The sequence below is a fragment of the Scyliorhinus torazame genome, chromosome 19 (assembly GCF_047496885.1).
Source record: "Scyliorhinus torazame isolate Kashiwa2021f chromosome 19, sScyTor2.1, whole genome shotgun sequence".
Lineage (NCBI taxonomy): Eukaryota > Metazoa > Chordata > Chondrichthyes > Carcharhiniformes > Scyliorhinidae > Scyliorhinus > Scyliorhinus torazame.
The window spans coordinates 132,462,687-132,475,540 of record NC_092725.1 but is presented as its reverse complement, the minus strand read 5'-3'; the positions used below and the strand labels follow the sequence as shown (position 1 = coordinate 132,475,540).

Below are 12,854 nucleotides of genomic sequence, written 5' to 3'. Positions count from 1 at the left end.
GAGGACGTGCAGACTCCGCACAGACAGTGACCCAAGACGGGAATCGAACCTGGGACCCCGGAGCTGTGAAGCAACTGTGCTAACCACTATGCTACCATGCTGCCCATGCAGCCTAATACCTTAATTACGGCAATAAGTTAACAATGCAGTTATTTGGCCACTGAAAAATTCAGAGTGCATGCGGAGCTTCAGGAAACCTCAAACACACAAAACAGATCACCAAGCTTGTGAAATTTGAACACGTTTGCGACCATTTATTAGTATCAATGTAACAGTGAAATACATCTTGTGGGGCAGTGCGCAGTACCCTTGCCCCAGAGTTAGGAGCTTCATGTTTGAGTTCCAACCCAGGACCTGATGGCCAAGGAAGGAGCATACATAACGCATCCAAACAGGTATCAATTTGTAAATCTTTCCAACATATGCCAGTGTCAGGTGGTAAGAGCGGGAGAGATTACTAGTCTGCCATATGATGGAAAGAAACTGGAGCCTCCGTCAATGTTATCCATAGTTGCAGGCTACAAGTAAAAATGTCACTGCAACTCGGACTCCTGGGGGGACTGGTTGACTCAGATGGCCGGGGCGGACCAGATTGGTGTCAACGCCATGTCCGTTCCAGATGGAGTGGATATGGGACCAGCTCTCTTGGCTTATTAGAGGTGGACCAGCCTTTGGGACGTAACCTCAAGAACAGTGAAATCAGTTTTAATATTCTATACCCAAAAATATCTTTGATGGCCCAAATAAAAACAAATTCAAATGGACCCGAATGTGCGTTTCCCCCTTACACGCTGGAAGAAATCTTTCAGGAAGTTCTTACGTAATTCAGTCTTCCATAACTGGAATAGAAACATAATTCTCATGTTTGTAATCTACCCTGCTGGATCGAATAATTCCCAACATTAGGAAAAAAACTGGGGCAAGGATACTATGCACTGCACCTCAAGGCGCCAACATTTGTACAACCTAATACACATTTAATGACATTATGCAGTAAATTTGAGTATTTATTGATTGTGCACCGAACTATCAGGTGAAAGGTCCATTAGTTCTATTATCTCATTGGTTTTCACTCAGTCCCCAGATGCCTGCATGGTGACCAGAAATCTGTCAATCATCAGACTTACTGTTGAATTACCACTACATCGCTTTTGTGGCTGCATTCTAATAAAAAAAACTGAATGACAAGAGTTTTCTTCTGAATGGCTGAGATTGTCCCACCTTCGCAACGCTTTCATCCCATAGATACCACTGCAGTAACTAAAGTGTGCGTTTAAACGACAGACACCATCTCAAATCAAACCAAGGACTCCCAGTAATTGAAAAATACAAGCACTGTGCCCTTTGTCACACGCGCTAATAATCCAAAATCTTTTAAAATAAATAAAACCAAGAGTCAAAAATAAAACTTTTATTTCCAGCTTAATTCCTCAGAACTCGTAGTTTTATCAGGAAGAAAATAAATCCAGTTCCAAACAGGCCAATCGCCACTTTCTTTAGGTAGTGATTGTGATGAAAATAACGTTGGGCTGGCGGTATGCGGCTGGGAGCTTGCTCGTGGTGATTCTGCAACTAGAATGGAAACAGGTGATTGCATGATGTTTATGGAAAATGCTCAGGTGAAAACTTTATTGAAAACACCTGAAGGCCAAGTTTTGTATCAAGTCAGCATGAGTTACAGGATGTAGATCAATCTACAAAGGTTTTTCTATCAAATCCATTTTAACGAATGGGGTCCGATTCTGGTAGAGACCAACAACTTTTTAAAAAGACATTTGAACATCCAGTTACTAGACTGACACTACAATATTTCATGTTTTAAAACTTTTACTCTAATGAGTGACTAAAAAACACTATTGACTAAACACTATCCTTCTTTTTGCAGGCACCTTATACTTTAAATTAGAGAGAGGAATATTCCCCTTTGTCACAAATCTCACACCCCACAGAATTACAGCCCTCACAGCAAACAGTCCACTGCTGCCCCAGGTTCCAATGGGTTCTCCGATCCCCATTTTGTCGAGTAGTAGCTTTGAGTGACCGTCTCAGGCACCTTCCTCAGTTTTTGGTGAATTTCTTAAATCCACTGCCAGCATCGAACTCTGTTCCGATGATTCTTTTGCCCCCGTCCATACCAGAACAAATCTCCTGGAATGCTTAACGATTGAAGGATGCATTTCCCACCAGAGACCGTCTCCCTCCCTCATCCAGCTGGGATGGTTCACAAAACCAAGCAGCCTCTCCTCTCTGCTGAGCACACAGAAATGGCTGTCTGTCTGAGATATTCGGCATTTCGTAGGGAAGCCTGCAAACATGATCTCAAAAATGGCTTCCTTTTCCCTCTTCCTTGCAACCAGTAAGCTATTCTTGACCACAACTCAAAAGTAAATGGACAGTTTACAGCACAACTGTTTACAGCCCGATACATACAACAACTTTGTGGGACTTTTGAGCAACCAGAGTCTACACATGTAAACTCCGATATCACTGTCTCCAAAGCGTGAATATCTTGCGTCTCCTTCTCAGTAAAACAATCTCAGCCTTCCTATATTTTCTAACAATCAAACCACCTAGTCAGGCATACTGCAGAACAGATCACAAGATGCCCTTAATTTGTCATAAATGTAAAGCTACAGTCCCAAAATATCTTATAATCCCCATAATTGCAACACACATTATGGCTGCAGAATAAATGTGCTCCTTTGGTCATTTGCTGATCCATAAAGTGCGCTGAAAATAAATGAAATATGTCACATGGTTATGCCTCTATATTTTTGAAAATAGGGTTTTTCAACTCAGTGGAAGGTTTGCAATTTGAACTGAGACAGAGAAAACTAGTAAAAAATACAAGGCCACATTCCAAGCTGAGTGTGAGGAGATATTTCCTATAATTCATACAACAAAACTTCTGTCTGAGGAAGAGATGTAAAAAATGCAACGTATGGGTAACGAAACAATGGCTGCCACAGACAGACCCACCCAGAACCTTTTGGAAATGCACAATGGGCGACTTATTTCAAGGCAAGGCTGCCCTAGCAACAGGAATGAGATCGCAAGTGACACAGACGTTGTCAAGAAAGTCTTCAGCAGGGGAAACAGACTGAAGACTGCGCTCTGGGAAAAAAGAATGAGCAGAATACAATTGAATCCTATATAAAGTCTGAGTGTGCCATTCTCCAGGACCAAACAAGAATCCTAAAGAAAACCGATTGCACAGGTAAGAGAGGAGAGCTGGCTGATAAATAGGCTAAAAGGTATGGTGGTAAATAAACAGTGGGAAACATTTGCAGAAACAATTCAGTATTCAACAGAAATACATTCGAATGAAGAACAAAACCTCAGTGAGAAGGATCCACCTGTGCCTTAGGGAAATGAAGTAGAGTGCAAACTCCATGCAGTCACCCAAGGTCAGAATTGAACCTGGTCCCTGGTGCTATGAGACAACAGTGCTAATCACTGTGCCACTTGCAGGCTTTTTGAATTGCCCACTTCTTTCCACATAGCAGAATACATAATACTTGAAAGAAAGCCTATGTCTTATTAACCAGGAGATGGATTAATTCATTCACCAAACAATTTACATTGTTCATGTTTCTTTGTTTTTTTAAAAAACACAATTCTCGTCAAATCTCTCGTCTGAAGTTACTGCAACCATCACATCATTTTCTGTGACCAAACACGTGGCAAGGGCCTGCTTTTGGTCCTCTCTTAAACCCTGTGCCCCACTGCGGGGTCGACCAGGGCGCAAGCGTACCTCAAAAACCTAGCAACCAGTGCATCATATGAGCTGCAAGAAGTTACCGGGAGACGGATGGTCATATTTCCATGCTATCGGTAGCTTTCCGTATTTGCTCGCTGATGCACGATCAATGACCACTAAAGCAAGGTTGTAGTCCAACTCAAGGCTTTAATGAGCTAGATGTTTCCCCCAGCAGCTCAGGTACAGAATGAAGGCTGCTGGGGTGGCACAGGCTCTTATACCCCGCCTTGCAGGGCGGAGCTACCATACAGCTTGACCAATAGGAAGCATACAATATCTACCAGTGGTGTTCCAGCATTACCAGGTACCGTAATACTTCTACACAGACTACCACATTCACCCCCTGTCAAAAAAAGAGTCCGGTGGGGGTGGTGGCCTGATATTACAACATGGTAACGTGGTAGAAATGATAGTTATGGAGCTACTGTAATACCGCCATACAGCGTTTTGTAACTATTTACAATTCTAATTACTATTTACAAGTTATGATTCATAATTAAATATACACTTTAAAATGAAGCAATCAGTCGATCGGGGGCCCTGGTCGTCCTCTGTGATCGTTGAAGCTTCGGTGGTGACTCCGGTGGAGGCTCGGGCATCTGTGACTCCGGGAGCGTGGCCTCAGTCTCTGTGGCAGCTTCGACACCCCTAGAGGGCGCTGGTGGGGAAAACGGTTGACCTGGGAAGGGAGCGTCTGCGGGGTGCGTCGGTGGGTGGGGGGGGGCCTAGACGGGGCCGGCGGAAGGACCGATCCTCCTGTAAGGTGCACTGGTGGGAGGTAGGGTGGGACTGATGGCTGGGGTGTGCGTGGGGCTCCGGCGGGCTCCAGATTTCGTAGGGAGATCGTATCTTGTCGGCCGTCGGGGTACGCCACGTAGGCGTACTGGGGGTTAGCATGGAGAAGGTGGACCCTCTCGACCAACGGGTCCGAATTGTGCGCCCGCACGTGTTTTCGGAGCAGGATGGGTCCGGGAGCTGCCAGCCAGGTCAGGAGCAAGGTCCCAGAGGAGGACCTCCTGGGGGCGACAAGGAGACGTTCGAGAAGTGTTTGGTTGGTTGTGGTACAAAGCAGTGACCGGATGGAGTGGAGGACATCCGGGAGGACTTCCTGCCAGCAGGAGACTGGGAGAGTCCTGGACTGTAGGGCCAGTAGGATGGTCGTCCAGACCATTATGTTCTCCCTCTTTACCTGTCCGTTACCCCGGGGGTTGTAACTGGTCGTCCTACTCGAGGCAATGCCCTTGCTGAGCAGGAATTGACGCAGTTCGTCGCTCATAAAGGAGGACCCCCTATCACTATGTATGTAAGTGGGGAACCCGAACAGTGCAAAGATGATATGGAGGGCCTTGATGACGGTAGTTGCGGCCATGTCGGGGCAGGGGATGGCGAATGGGAACCGGGAGTACTCGTCAAACACGTTCAGGAAGTACGTGTTGCGGTCGGTGGAGGGAAGGGGGCCTTTGAAGTCCATGCTGAGGCGGGTCTCAGGACGGGAAGCCTTTATCCGGTGCGCTTTCTCTGGCCGGTAGAAGTGCGGTTTGCAGATTTGGCAGTCCCTGGTGGTTGTCCTGACCTCCTTGATGGAGTAGGGCAGGTTGCGGGTCTCGTTAAAGTGGAAAAAGCAAGTGACCCCTGAGTGGCAGAGGTCCTCGTGGAGGGCTCGGAGGCGGTTCACTTGTGCGTTGGCACATGTGCCGCGGAACATGGCATCAGGAGGCTCATTTAGCTTCCCGGGGCGATACAAGATCTCGTAATTATAGGTGGAGAGTTTGATCCTCCACCGCAAGATCTTATCGTTCTTTATCTTGCCCCGCTGTGCATTATGGAAAATGAAGGCGACCGGCCGTTGGTCAGTGAGGAGAGTGAATCTCCTGCCGGCCAGGTAATGCCCCCCATGTCGCACAGCTTCCACTATGGCCTGGGCCTCCTTTTCGACTGAGGAGTGGCGGATTTCGGAAGCATGGAGAGTACGCGAGAAGGCGGCCACGGGTCTGCCCACTTGGTTGAGGGTGGCCGCCAGAGCTACGTCAGACGCATCGCTCTCGACCTGGAAGGGGAGGGACTCGTCGATGGCGCACATCGTGGCCTTTACAATGTCTGCTTTGATGCGGCTGAAGGCCTGGCGGGACTCTATCGACAGGGGAAAAGCTGTGGATTGGATGAGGGGATGGGCCTTGTCCGGATAGTTGGGGCCCCACTGGGCAAAGTAAGAGAAAAACCCTAGGCAGCGCTTCAGGGCCTTGGAGCAGTGAGGGAGGGGGAACTCCATAAGGGGGCACATGCGTTCAGGGTCGGGGCCTATAACTCCATTTCGCACTACGTAGCCGAGGATGGCTAGGCGGTCGGTGCTAAACACGCATTTATCCTTGTTGTAAGTAAGGTTAAGGATCTTTGCAGTCTGGAGGAATTTTCGGAGGTTGGTGTCGTGGTCCTGCTGGCCGTGGCCGCAGATGGTGACATTATCGAGATACAGGAATGTTGACCGTAAACCGTACCGGTCAACCATTCGGTCCATCTCGCGCTGGAAGACCGAGACCCGTTGGTGACACCGAAGGGAACCCTTAAGAAGTGATAGAGCTGCCCATCTGCCTCGAAGGCAGTGTATTTGCGGTCATTAGTGCGGATGGGGAGCTGGCGGTAGGCAGACCTAAGATCTACCGTGGAGAAGACCTTGTAATGCGCGATCCTGTTTACCAGGTCAGATATGCGGGGGAGAGGGTACGCATCCAGCTGCATAAATCTGTTGATGGTCTGACTGTAGTCAATGACCATCCTATGCTTCTCCTCGGTCTTTACCACCACTATGTATGAAGCTCTCCGTGCTCTCAGAGTCGAATAAGCAGGACGTCTCGTGCCCGTTGATAAGTACAGTTGTTGTAGCAGTTGAGAGTGTTCCGAGGCAGGGACTGAACCAGGGTCACCGAGGCTAATCTCAGCAGTTGAGTGTTCTCTTTGGGCGGTGTGTGGTCAGCCGAGCTGGGGTCCTGGGAGTCCATCCAAGATGGCGGCTCCCATTGGTCGCACATGGCGGGGGGTGCACAAAATGGCGGCGCCCATCCATCGAACGTGGCGACCGCGGGACAAGATGGTGGCACCCGGGGGCCGCACGTGGCCCTGGAGTACGAAGATGGCGGCGCCCGCTGGCCACCCGGGAACCGTGGAGAGGTTTGTGGTGGCGGTCCGCATTCGCCGCCGGAGACCGGGGCGACCGCACGGGCCTGGCATACCACCACAAAGTGGCCCTTTTTACCGCAACCCTTGCAGGTGGATGCGTGGGCCGGGCAGCGCTGCCGGGGGTGCTTGGCCTGCCCACAAAAGTAGTAGCGGGGCCCCTCGGAGTTGCCAGGCTGCCTTGCAGCACAAACTAGTGGGGGGATGGGGATGCTTCAGGGTTGGCTGCGGAGGGGTTGCACGCTGCCCATGGGGCTGCCGCGCAGTCGGGAACGTAAGCGCGGACGTTTCTGGAGGCCACATCCAGGGAGCCTGCAAGGGCCTCCTTGAGACCTAGAGTGTCGTTTTCCAGCAATCGCTGGCGGATTTGGGAGGACAGCATACTTGCCACGAAAGCGTCCCGGACCAAGAGTTCGGTGTGTTCGCTCGCTGAAACTTGCAGGCAGCTGCAGTTTCTCCCCAACACCAGGGGTGCACGGTAGAATTCTTCTAACGATTCCCCAGGGATTTGTCGCCTCACTGCTAGCAGATGTCGGGCGTCGACCTGGCGAATATAATGTCCTTTTAGCAGTTCTATTGATGCATCAAAGTCTTCCACTTCCTCGATGAGGGTGTAAATCTCCGGGCTCACCCTCGAGTGCAGGACTTGCATTTTCTGCTCTTCCCTGGGTGTGTTTTCAGCTGTTCTGAGATATCCTTTAAAACACGCCAGCCAGTGCTTGAAGATTGCCGCTGAGTTCGCTGCATGGGGGCTGAGTTGCAGACTTGATTCGGAGCTCCATCCTTTTAAATCTAGCTTATTAAATTGATGCACGATCAATGACCACTAAAGCGAGGTTGTAGTCCAACTGAAGGCTTTAATAAGCTAGATGTTTCCCCCAGCAGTTCAGCACAGAATGAAGGCTGCTGGGGCGACACGGGCTCTTATACCCCGCCTTGCAGGGCAGAGCTACCATACAGCTTGACCAAAAGGAAGCATACAATATCTACCAATGGTGTTCCAGCATTACCAGGTACCGTAATACCTCTACACCGACTACCACACTCGCTTACCGACCAATTATTTTTATTGATGGGTTACGGGGATAGGGTGGAGGTGTGGGCTTAAGTAAAGTGCTCTAAGGGCCGGTGCAGCCTGGTCCGAATGGCCTCCTTCTGCACTGTAGATTCTATGATACTGCTGTACACTAAGAATTACTATTTTCTCCCACGATGACACCTTTTGGATAACTGCCGTTATCTTTTAAAATTTGTTAGCATTTGTTAACATGTGTTACATATGAAAACGGTTGCTCTGCGATCCTTGACACCGGCCCACGATCCACCCCCAAGTCAGGACATGCACTATGAAAATCCCTGCCCCAGAGAATCTTTGGGACACCCCCCAAATCTGATCCTAGCTCCCCAGCATGTCATGGACCACTGAATCTAAAATAGCTTTATCCCTAGTTATCTCTACAACAAATTGATCCAAAAAAACAACTGTTAGGGGGCCTATTAATTACTCCCAGCTAAATCTTCTGATCCTTCATGATGACCACCTATACTGATTCTACTTCCTGATATCCTGAACCAAGATCCTTACTCACTTCTGTACTCTATTTTCAGGGCTCCTCCTCCTTTTCCATTGTGCCTGCCTTTTTTGAAATGCTACATACCCTGAAATGTTTAATCGGCTGGTGAAAAGATTATTTTTTAAGCAATGAATACTTCGTTCCAGCCTTGTTAACAATGGCAATAAGCCAAGTAAGAATGGAGAGGGGGCGGCATGGTGGCGCAGTGCTTAGCACTGCTGCCTCACAATGCCGAGGATCCGGGTTTGGTCCTGGCCCTGGGTCACTGTCCGTGTGGAGTCTGCACAGTTCTCCCAGTGCCTGTGTGGGTCTCACCTCCACAACCCAAAGATGTGCAGGGTAGGCAGATTGGCCACGCTAAATTCCCCTTAATTGGAAAAAAGAATCAGGTACTTTAAATTTATATTTAAAAAAATAAATAAAAATGGAGAATATTTCATGATGGAATGATTAACCTGCCTATTGGTTGACCAATACATTCACATAAATCAATAATAATATTTCGAACTGTTGGGTAGTTTGGAAATAAGTGAAAATTAGAATCCTGATAATAGCAGTTAAAATAAGCTCCTCATGGGCAAGAAATGTTATCAGTCAGCACTGCCCTGCTGGTGGCAGCTTGATTTTCCACAATGGGTAACTTGTTGCAATTTAATGATTCAACAACAGCAGCAGCCGTAAACAACCCTTCTGTTCTATTGCCTGAAAATTTCACCCTTTCGGTTATCTGCCCTTCCATAATATGGGGATCAGTACTGACAGTAATCTGCGTACTTGGTTAACTGTAGTCTCATGCTATGCCATGGCAGCTGCCTCAGTTATTAAGCGCCAGTCTCATTTTCGTGATAACTAATGTAGAAATGAAGTACTACATTTTGACTAATTCTTGCAGGTGTCAGTCATGGTTCAGTTTTGGTTTTAGTCAAAATGTTGTGTTTTCAAGTCCGATTCCAGAGACTGGAGCACAAACATCTCAGCTGACACTCAAGTGCAGTGCTGTGCTATCGGAGGTGACGTCTTTCAGGTGATACATTAATCCCGGGTCTCAACGGCTCTTTCAGATGGATGTAAAAGATCCCACGACATGTCCCCAGCATTTGTTACACTTGGCCCTGGGGTTGTTGGTTTTGGGAGATGCAGTTAAAGAAGCCTTGGCAAGGTTTTGCAGTGCATCTTGTAGATGGTACATAGTGCAGCAGGATGGATGGGTTGCCAATCAATGGGCTGCTTTGCTCTGAATGGTGTCAAGCTTCCAGAGTGTTGCTGGACTGTACATGTACAGCATATTCCATCACACTCCTGACGTGTGCCGTTTAAATGTTGAAAATGGATTGAGGAGCCAGGAGGTGAGTCACAAACTGCAGCATATCCAGCCTTGGACCGACTCTACAATATTTATTGGCTCTTTGTTAGATATTTGATCAACAAAGACCCTTAGGATGTTGATTGGGGGGGGTGGGGGGTTCAACATTGGAAATACCATTGAATGTCAAAGGGAGGTGGTTACAATCGCTTTTGTTAGACGTCATTACCAGGCACACGTGTGATACAAATGTTACTTGCCATTTATCAGTGCAAGCCTGAATACTGTCCAGGTATTTGGGCATGGATTGCTTCATTTTGAGAAGAATTCCGAATGGAACTGAACTTTGAAATCAGCAAACATCCCCAATTCTGACCTTACGATGAAAGGAAAGTCGCTGATTAAATAGTTGTAGATGGTTGGACCTGGGACACAGGTAGGAACTTTTGAGGCTGAGATGATTGGCCTCCAATAAGCACAACTATCTTCCCCTGAGTTCAGTCAGTGGAGATTTCCACCAGATTCCCATTAACTTCAATCGCAGTGGGACTCCTTGATGCCACACTCTTGTCATGTGAGGCCTTAACAATGTCAAGGATGGCCACTCTCTTTCTCACCATTGGAATTCAGCTCTTCTGTCCATATTTGGACCAAGGCTGTAAAGAGATGTGATGTCAATTTGTTCCGGCAGAACTCAAAACAAGCATTAGTGATAAAGAGCTGGTTAATAGTTCTGTCGACGACAATTTACATCACTTTGCTGATGATTGATTTGAGTGATGGGATATAAATTGGCCAGACTGAAATTGTCCTTTTTCTGCACAGACCATCAGGGCAATTTTTCCATTGGCTTTATTGGGGGTGGGGGGCATGGTAGCACAGTGGTTAGCACTGTTGCTTCACAGCACCAGGTCCTGGGTTTGATTCCCGGCTTGGGTCACTGTCTGTGCGGCGTCTGCACGATCTCTGTGTCTGCGTGGGTTTCCTCCGGGTGCTTGTTACGTAATTTGGGCATTCTGAATTCTCCCTCAGTGTACCCAAACAGGCGCCGGAATGTGGTGACTAGGGGCTTTTCACAGTAACTGCATTGCAGTGTTAATGTAAGCCTACTTGTGACAATAAAGATTATTATTATTGGAACAGTTTTTACACGACTAGGTCAGGATACGAGTCTTCAGTGCCACTGTTATTATGTTATCGGCGCTAATATGCTTTGCTGTATCCAGTGAATTTAGCCATTTCTTGATCTCACGCAGAGTGCACCAAATCAGCTTAAGACTGGTTTTCATGAGAACGAGGACATCAGAAGGAGGCTGAGAGCATCTACTTCAGTTCGAAGATGGTTTCAACTATTTCAGCCTTATCTTTTACACTCTGTCATCAATCTGGATGTGGCTGTTTCTGGAATGTCCTCCCCATGATAGTTGTTAATTTCCCATCACCATTAATGTTTGGATGTGGCAGGACTGAAGAACTTTAATCTAATTATTTGGTTGTGGGATTGTGCAGTTATGTCAATAAAATTCTGTTACTATTATTGAGCATGCATGCACTCGTGTTGTAGTTTCCCTAGATAGGAATATCATATTTAGGCTGCTCTTGGCCAATGTTCCCTCAAAACTATGGATCTGTGGCCATGCAATAATTTGGAATGTGTCTAGAAAGGAACAAACTGGCCAGGTAGAAAGAATGCTCTCTTTAAGATGTGTGCATACATGTTTGCATAGCAATCTTAAAAGAACTGCACAGTGTATAAGTTGCACATGTCAAAGAGAAATACGAGAAAACATTGGTGTTGGCCTGTTTTTCTATACTCCTCTTGAATATGGGTTAGTGTCTCCATGGTGATGGTCGAGTCAGGAATATGCTGGGCTATGAAGTTACAGATTGTGGTGGAATATGATTTTGCTGCCAATATGTGACTCATGAATGGCTGGTTTTGGGCTGCTAGACCTGTTCTGAATTTATCCCATTTTGCAAAGTGATAGTGCAACACAACACGATGATGTTCGCAGCATGAAGGTGAAACTTTGTCTCCACAGGGACAATTGCTACCAATACAACCATGAAAAGAGGCACCTGTGACGCAGATTGGTGAGGATGAAATGGGTTTCCCCCCCCCCCTGTTTTGGTGTTCTCACCTGGCCCAGACTGGCAGGTACGTCCTTCAGAACCTTTCAGTCTTGTTGTTATTGATCCACTCTTGGTGATGGACAGTAAGGTTTCCCCTCCCAGAGTACATTTGGTGCCCTTCTTTCCTCAGTGCTTCTTTCAATTGGTGTGCAGCAAGGAAGGGTACCAATTCAAACAGCTGGGGGAGGGTAGTAAGTGATAATCAGGAGGTTTTCTTGCTCATGTCTGACCTGATGCTATGAGACTTCATGGGATCCAACATCAACAATGAGGATTCCCAGGTTCACTCCCTCAAGTCTGGAAGCCCCTGTGTCAGCACCTCTGGTGACTCAGTTCTGCCAGTGGGCAGGTCATACCAGAGATGTGATAAGAATTCTGGGGCATTGGTTGAAACTTTGATTCTGAAAGTATGACTATGTCTGGCCGTTGCTTGAATAGTTTGTGGGATAGCTCTAAATTTTAGTACAAGTCCCCAGTTGTTAAATGAAGAGAATTTTACCGTCTCAACTGTATGGAAATTCCCAGCTATAATCCAATGTCTAGGTTCATGCAGGGATCCCTTTGGTTTATTATTGTTTTCCTACAATGGTTTGATACAACTGAGTAGCTTTTCAGAAGGAAGTTTAGAGTAAACCACTTTGCTGGAATCACTTGCAGATGAGACCAGATAAGAACAGCGAATTTTTCTCCCTGAAGGACATCAGTGAGCCAGATGGGGTTTTAGGACAATCCAGTAGTTTCATGATCACCATCACTGATCCTAGCACTTAATTCCAGAATTGAAATCTGTTGAGATTTGAACTCGTGCTTCTGGGAAGTTTGTCCAGTCCCTAAATTGTGTGCCCAATAATCTAACTCCTATACTCCCATATGCTGCTTCCCACAGTACAGCAGTAACCACACTGAAACAATA

General features: G+C 47.1%; 1 protein-coding gene across 2 annotated transcripts in view; it reads right to left on the bottom strand.

The window, feature by feature from the left end:
* Positions 1 to 225: 225 nt before the first annotated feature.
* Positions 226 to 12,854, bottom strand: part of asz1 (ankyrin repeat, SAM and basic leucine zipper domain containing 1) — a 134,512-nt gene continuing 121,883 nt past the window's right edge. For both annotated transcript variants that reach the window (XM_072485247.1, XM_072485248.1), the window contains exon 13: positions 226 to 1,572. In XM_072485247.1, the coding sequence (XP_072341348.1) occupies positions 1,423 to 1,572 (150 nt within the window). In that variant the 3' untranslated portion in view covers positions 226 to 1,422. The remainder of the gene's footprint in view (positions 1,573 to 12,854) is intronic.